This window comes from Salvia hispanica, chromosome 4 (genome assembly GCF_029641045.1).
Source record: "Salvia hispanica isolate PSC_SH4W2 chromosome 4, Shi_PSC_v1, whole genome shotgun sequence".
Lineage (NCBI taxonomy): Eukaryota > Viridiplantae > Streptophyta > Magnoliopsida > Lamiales > Lamiaceae > Salvia > Salvia hispanica.
The window spans coordinates 8,891,947-8,899,974 of record NC_142695.1 but is presented as its reverse complement, the minus strand read 5'-3'; the positions used below and the strand labels follow the sequence as shown (position 1 = coordinate 8,899,974).

The 8,028-nt window shown below is 35.1% G+C and overlaps 1 protein-coding gene across 1 annotated transcript; it reads left to right on the top strand.

Moving 5' to 3' along the window:
- The first annotated feature begins 1,697 nt into the window (after positions 1–1,697).
- On the top strand, positions 1,698–5,519 carry DWF5 (Ergosterol biosynthesis ERG4/ERG24 family). The gene is made up of 13 exons (XM_048089496.2): positions 1,698–1,861; positions 2,103–2,325; positions 2,420–2,475; positions 2,743–2,845; positions 2,938–3,003; positions 3,169–3,282; positions 3,404–3,530; positions 3,631–3,731; positions 4,042–4,167; positions 4,260–4,324; positions 4,572–4,653; positions 4,731–4,813; positions 5,311–5,519. Exons 1-13 carry the CDS (start codon positions 1,767–1,769, stop codon positions 5,375–5,377), a joined length of 1,308 nt encoding a protein of 435 aa, XP_047945453.1. The 5' UTR covers positions 1,698–1,766; the 3' UTR covers positions 5,378–5,519.
- The last annotated feature ends 2,509 nt before the right edge of the window (positions 5,520–8,028 follow it).

Below are 8,028 nucleotides of genomic sequence, written 5' to 3'. Positions count from 1 at the left end.
AAATATTATACTACTATCTTACTTCATTTTTGAACCCATACACATACTAGGAATCTATTCCTTATATTATTACGAATTATTATTCTTTATCATGTCTCAAGCACCGAAGGATTCAATTAAGGATAAGGGGATATTATTGTATCCCAAAATATGAAAGTAGCATAGTGGTATATGCATTAGCCTTCCGCAACCACTGAAGGATTCAATTAAGGACAAGGGGATATTATTGTATCCCCAAAATATGAAAGTAGCCTAGTGGTATATGCATTAGCCTTCCGCTGCATCGACCTGGGATCGATTCCTCCATATAGATGATCACTATCGTACATAATAAAGCTAACAGTGGAATATAATCTTTATTGTATTTATGATCACTACCGTGCTCATATTTTAGATTATATAGAAAATATGATGCATTGTATTTTTAGTTTAAATATTTTGAACTTTGTATAAACTAATATAAATTATTTGTTATATAAATATCTAAAAAATCATAATTTAATATTGAAAAGTTTTCAAGTAATAACCCTAAAATAATTATTTTTATTTAATAGAATGACTTGATAGAAAATTGACATAACCTAAAAAAATATCAATTTAATTTTATATTTTTAAAGTGAATATAATTATTTATCGCACCCCCAATATGAAATTTCTGAGTCCGCCACTGGTCTCAAGTACTCCGTAATAATAGTAAGGAATAGTAGTATTGTAGTGGAGTATATCATTTTAATTTTCAAGTTAACAAAGCAGAAAGAGGTTTTAGGAGTTGGTCACCCAAAGCTATGTGCAACGCAACGTAAGTATGCTGCGAAATTATTTCGCCCGAGCAAGCGAGGAAATTTAAAATTTCAACAGGTGGTACATCAACGAGATGAGGACGAGCGGATGCGGAACGAGCATAGCCGACGTTATGATTGCGACCATGTTGTTCTTCCAAGAGAACATGCATAGGCCCTTCAAGCATGTTAGTACGTGAGAGAAGGTTCGCCATCTAGATAAGTGGGCGGGTGGTACCAATCCTTCAGACTTCACCTCCAATCGGTCGAGGTTGCAAGCTGACCAAGGTGAGGACAAGGTCGAATCCAGCTCGATGGAGCTCATTTGGATAGTTCCAATGCCGTTACGAGTAGGTCCGGAGCCGGTTCGCATTGTCGTCCACATGAGTGAATCACATTTTACTTTTTATTATTGTGTTTTTAATCTAATTAATTCTCTCTTGTCTTTTTTTCAAATGTAAATTCATTTTTTTTAATTATAATGCTAACCTAATCAATCAAATAAATAATATATTTATTAGATTTATTTGATTTGATTATTTGATTTATATGGATGTAACAACATAAGTTAACTTGCATATATGCTGAGGATCCCGACCCCAACTTTTTATTTAGTCTTTCATTTTGTTTTAATTTTGTTCCGTGGCTGTGCTCCTAACTCAACACGCATCCCACTCACTCTCACTCCGTTATTCTCCGCCGGAAGTAGCCTGGATCTAGATTAGAAGCCGAGTTAGTAGGACCTAGAATCAAATCTCAGATTCCTAATTTTTGCTCAGGTATGACTTTATATTTGAAAAATAGAGAATATGATAATGGGTAGGCACATGTAAATGTCACGTGACCACCGAAATATCTAATTGGGAAAATTTCCTTTACCACAGTGTGTGTCTTATTTTTCCATATATAAATCCATAACAGTTTTTTGGCGTCTGGTTTAAATCTGCAGTCCAGAGCTACTCACTTCACTCTCGAAGACGAAGAAAAATGGGGGCAGAAGCCGATTTGGTGCACGCGCCCTTGCTCACTTATGCCTCTATGCTCTCTCTCCTCTCTCTCTGTCCGCCTTTTGTCATTCTACTGTAAGTTCTCCCCTTTCCCTTCTCTGTTTTGTTTTCGCTCGATCCATTCGATTATCGAATCCCAATTGAAGGTTTTGTGGCTAGATCGGTTCTCAATTCGGTTGTTTTTATTGATTTTTAAGTGCTAGATTTATGTAATTGGATTGGATTTTGCTGCGACTTGACCTAAACACATCATTGGGGTTGACTGACTTTATTAGATGCGATTATTCACAGTGTGCATTGAATGATGTTCATGCAGATGGTATACGATGGTGCATGCTGATGGATCCGTGTTGCAAACATGGGATTACTTAAGGCAGCATGGCCAGCAGGGATTGATCGATATCTGGCCAAAGCCCACTGCCACTGCATGGAAGATCATTGCTTGTTATGCCGCATTTGAGGCTGCCCTCCAGCTTCTGCTCCCCGGGAAAAGGGTCGAGGGCCCGGTTTCGCCTGCTGGGAATAAGCCTGTGTATAAGGTAGTAAGTCTGTCTGTGCCGCTATGGTGAAAACAATATATAGCTTTCTGTATTTGGGTTTCTTTTGTGATATTTTCCCATATTGTTATCGCAGGCTAATGGAGTTCTAGCATATGTGGTGACGCTGGTTACGTATCTTGGCCTCTGGTGGTAAGGATCTTTGAAGAGTTTTCTCACAAATTGGCATGCTTTATTTCTTAGATTTCTGAAGTAAGTACTATCATAATTGTTCATTTCTGCACTCTCATTGAAACTGAGCATTGTGCCGTTAGTTGCTTAGTGCTTGTTGACACGAAGGTGTAGTTCTTGCTCAAAATCTCTCAAGCACTGTTTCTTGATATATATTCCACAAGTGGTTAGATGTGGTTAATGTTTTAAGCCAAGGTGGTTTATGGATATCTTTGTAATTTTTTGCAGGTTTGGAATTTTCAACCCTACAATAGTTTATGACCATTTGGGAGAGATATTTTCTGCATTAATTTTCGGGAGCTTCGTCTTTTGTATATTCTTGTACATCAAAGTAAGTATTCATGGGTATGTAGATACCTCTAATATTCCATTTGTTCTCAGTTGTACATGTTTTTATCTGACACTTACTCTAATTTTCCCAAGGGTCATGTTGCGCCATCTTCAACTGATTCTGGATCATCTGGAAACTTAATTATTGATTTCTATTGGGTGAGAAATTTGGTTATATCCTCATTGTATCTTTGTTTCCTTCCCTACAGCCGTGTAGCACAAAAACACAGTAACTTAATGAAAGATGGAATCTTTGTACATAAATTGTGGAATACAATAACCACTTAACCGGAGGTCAAAGATTGATGCGTTATCTTTTTTTAGGGAATGGAGCTTTATCCTCGCATTGGCGAGAACTTCGATATCAAAGTGTTCACAAATTGCAGATTTGGGATGATGTCTTGGGCTGTTCTTGCTGTTACCTATTGCATAAAGCAGGTAATGCTTCCTGAAATTGTTTTTCATGGAAACTCTGTCTTCACTCGTAGTCTTTAATTATCTCAAAATGCCACAATTTGCTTATGATGGTAATTGGCCACTCTATGCTGTCCCCCTGCAGTACGAAACATATGGAAAGCTATCCGATTCTATGTTGGTCAACACAATATTAATGTTGGTATATGTAACCAAATTCTTTTGGTGGGAAGCCGGATATTGGAACACAATGGATATAGCTCATGATAGAGGTCTGGTTTTTGCATTTGAACTATATTGATTGTATTTCAAGTTTCCTCATGATTGGTGATTGTTGTTTCCATAACTCCAAATTACTTAATTCATTTTCAGCTGGCTTTTACATTTGTTGGGGATGTTTGGTGTGGGTCCCATCTATATATACATCTCCTGGCATGTACCTTGTCAATCACCCGGTGAATCTTGGGGTTAAGGTATTTTTTCAGTTACTTAGTAGTAATTAGTAAAGTAGTGATCATGCAATATGCAAGATTTTGGCTTCTTTAGATCCCTCCCTACTACCTTTTGCATAGGTGTGAAGATCTTTTTTCAGGTTCCTTATACGAAAGTAAAAACAATAAAACCACAATTTACATATACAACAAATTAGTAATCATCATGTGGCTGAAAATTCTCAATGATAGTAGACTTACGGCATGGGCCAGTACTCTTTAACTGAGATCTCGCTCAACCTTATATCAGTTTCTTATCTCTAACTTGCCCTTAATTAACTTTGTTTTGCAGCTTGCAATCTTCATTCTTGTAGCAGGCATACTCTGCATATACATAAACTATGATTGTGACAGGCAAAGGCAAGAATTTAGGAGGACGAATGGGAAATGCCTGGTCTGGGGAAAAGCACCATCCAAGGTAGTGATAATGATCTGTGATCCACTGTTTTAATTATCGTATTGATGAAAGAGTTATTAAATTGTTAGTTTGTCTTTTCAAATTTGATGTAGATTGTTGCCTCATACACAACTACTACCGGTCAGACAAAGTCCAGCCTTTTACTGACATCAGGATGGTAAGTCATGCTCCAAATACATTACATGTAAAAGTAGGTTCCAAACACAACGACTACCGGTCATACAAAGACCTATCATTGTACACTTAATGTTGGTTGCGGTGTATTGCTTCATATCACCTTTCCACATTAGCTTCAGGCTACACAATCATCAGCTCAAAATATTTCACTACATGATGATCTGGAACATGGGTTGATCAAAACTTAATATGTAAAGAAATAACAAAAGTAAATTATGCTTCGACAGGTGGGGCTTAGCTCGTCACTTCCATTATGTGCCGGAAATCCTGGGAGCCTTCTTCTGGACCTTACCAGCTCTGTTCGACCATGTAAGCTTCTCACCGACAATTTTATGTTTTGAACTTAACACCTTCCTAACCCTGGTCTCCTCTCATCTAACTTGCAGTTTCTCCCATACTTTTATGTGGTGTTCCTTACAATTCTTCTTTTTGACCGAGCTAAGAGGGATGATGACAGATGCAAAACAAAGTAAGCACACATCATTATCTTCACGTGTAGATGTCATATCAATCCACCATTGCATATTGGTACTTATCGAGTAAAGAATGAATTTGCTTCTCATTGTTCTTACGAACATAATTCTTCCATTATTACGAAGAGAATATAGAATCCTAAGCTTTGTTAGGAAGTAATCTACTGAACAGAGGAAGTCTATAGGGTAGTCCTAGTATAACCTTTCCAATGCAATAAAGTTACCTAGTGTCTATTTTTCTTCGCTAAAGGGGTATTTTCTATGGGTTTGCCTTGGTATCGTGTTCATAGCGTTGTATTGAATGATCCCAGCCAATTGCTTTTAGCCATTAATAGAAGTATATCTCCGTGAATCTCATTGTAGCACAACTCCCGCATATCATAGACTGGGTTGGTATTGCATTACATCTTTGATTTATGAATGTGGTAAGATTACAGATCACGTGTTCATTGATTGTAACATTTTGATTGGAATTTTTTTCTGTTTGTTGCAGGTATGGCAAGTACTGGAAGCTGTATTGCGACAAGGTCCCTAGCCGGATTATACCTGGAATTTACTAGTAATTTGTGGATCTTTTAATATTTTGACATTGTTGAGGACTCACTTGCATTGATCATTTGATCTATTAATTAAATGCTGCTTCTGTTTTAGTTTGTAAATTTGACACGGTTTCGCAGTTACTGCATGAACTTTCGTTTTAAATATCAGTATTTTCTGGGCAGCAAAGCAAATCTATGATCAAGATCAAGACCAATGCATTAAATCCTTGTGATCAAGATGATATTTTTTATTGTGAAAAGCATCACAAAATGAAACCATCACCCTTAAAAATCATTTTTGTATCAAAGAAAAGTTCCTGGAAAAGCATTATCTTTCAGAAGATCAAACATTGGTATAATCAGATGAATGGGATTACTTAGTTCCACAACACATTATCCCAATAAATTGAAGCATTAAATAAATCAACTCAACCATAGCTTATGCACAAGTTTCAGTGTTTGCTACGAAACAACACGATCTATGGAAAGCAGAGCCATTCATGTACACAAGTTCTTAAAATATTGAGATAGATTCATTCATGATTCTGCCTGATAAACAGCAAGAAGTGAGGGCATGAAAAATGACAACTAGAATAACTCTAATTGTAGAATAACTCTAAATGCACAAGATTCAACCTTTTTACCATGCAGCAGCAATGGCAATGGCAGTATTACAAAGGAGATAAGTAAGAAAAACAACCTAGGAGATTCAAATACTAAACAATTATACTTGTACAAATACATACCCTAATTGTGCTACTCACATCCTCAATCACTGCTATTACTGTTATTCTTGGCATTGTCGTTATTGCTGATGATCCTATCGCTGTGGTGGTGGCTTTTGTTAGTCCCGCACAGCCTATTCTTGAGCTGCGAGAGTTCGCACTGCATTCTCTGCAACTCCAACTCCCTTGCAAACTTCATCCTCTGCTTCTCCATCTTCAGCCTTAGGTGGCCTTAACTCTTGTGCATTACAAAACATTTCCTACTACTGTGGATCTGTGGTTAGTTTATTATAGAAGAACGAACCTCTTGCAATTTCTTATCCATGATTAACTAATTGCTATAGCTTTCATTTTGGTTAGCTTCCTAAATTCTTGAAGACTTGGATTTGATGGTTATACAAAATCATCCTATGCCAGAAGATCACACCAAATTCAACATATAAAGGCACTGGCAGCAGCCATCCTATTTAATTGAAGAGCCTTTACTTGATGTCATATGCAGCATGCTTGCACTTAATAATCTTGTTGTCAACAATCAAACATTTTAATTATATTTTGGTGATATGGATGGATCTTTAGCAATTCTATTTCTTTGGATTTTGTTTGTAAATTTTTGTGCTTATAAAGAAGGCCTCCACTCCTTGATTATTTACGAAATGATTGGTTCCCATTGTGGCAAATCACACAATACAATAGTCCAAAATAGATAAATACTATAATATTCATGTCATGCCAAAAATATCCAGTATTTTAGGGAGATATTTTCAGGAAGGAGTCACGCAACACGAATAAAGAAAACAAAGATAGTTATGATTCTCTAATAAAATAAACAGCCCAAATCAGCCTCACTGCAAATTGATAAACTTTTTTATTCATTTTTTTTTTGTTTGATAGGAATAGTATTTTTTCTAGGCCTTTGGACAAGCTTAAGTAATTTCCCGGTTGAGCATGTAACACGTTCTACGGTGGAGATTAGTCTTTAAAAATTGAAAGACAAGACTTGTGAGTTTCCTAACTATATATATAAATTTTAGATCTTGTAAAATTCATTCATAACGTGATAATATAGATTTTTTATACGATGTTATTCAGTTATGATGTGGCATGTTATGATTTCAGTTTAAATAGAAACTGAGTTAATTGGTAGTAGTATAATTTAGTCCAAAACCTAACTTTTTTTTTTACTGATGTTACCATTTATTTGAAATTTTGAATCAAATTATTATCTCTCTGTAATTAAAAGAAATGGATAATAAATATTTCACGATCATTAATTTAGTATTTTTATTACTAAAAATTTACAAAATAACTCTTTCATACATAACTATTCACAATATGCCACATCGCTTTATTTTTTTATATGATAACAATACCATTAATGCTATTTATGCATTACAATAATGCTTTTTCATAGAAATAATAAATTATACAAATATGAAATATTAATGGCCAAATATTAATCTTTAATATTTGTCATATGACATTAAAAATGTGACTAAAACAAATACTACTAGCACTTAAAAAACGGATGAATCGTCTATAATTTGGAGTATGAAAATGATGGTTTTGGATATGGAGTATAATAATAAATAAATAAATAACTAAAGCGGTATTAATGTAAATGGTTTTTTTTTTTTTATGAATCTTGGAAACCAGCAGCCAGGAAACAAGGTAAGGTGTAATTAATTTAACAATAATTTGTATTCATGGTGCAACTTGCAAGATTATGTTGAATTCTCATATAGTATTAGTTTTAATTAGGAATCCAACCAACAAAATGTAAGTGTCAACTGATTTTGTTGATTACAGCAATCATGATCATCACCGATATTAAAAAAATATTTTCTTTTTTTAATACTATATAATAAAATCAAAATTGATAGTATGATATAATGATAGCTAATTTCTCGTCCGTACACGGCGATCTTATGCATATTGTATTTTGAA

Excerpts from the sequence above, each read along its gene's own strand:
- DWF5 (XM_048089496.2), top strand. The coding sequence starts at position 1,767 with ATGGGGGCAGAAGCCGATTTGGTGCACGCGCCCTTGCTCACTTATGCC. Across the intron at positions 2,326-2,419 it reads GGAATAAGCCTGTGTATAAG|GCTAATGGAGTTCTAGCATA; the intron begins GTAGTAAGTCTG and ends TTGTTATCGCAG. Across the intron at positions 2,846-2,937 it reads GTATATTCTTGTACATCAAA|GGTCATGTTGCGCCATCTTC; the intron begins GTAAGTATTCAT and ends AATTTTCCCAAG.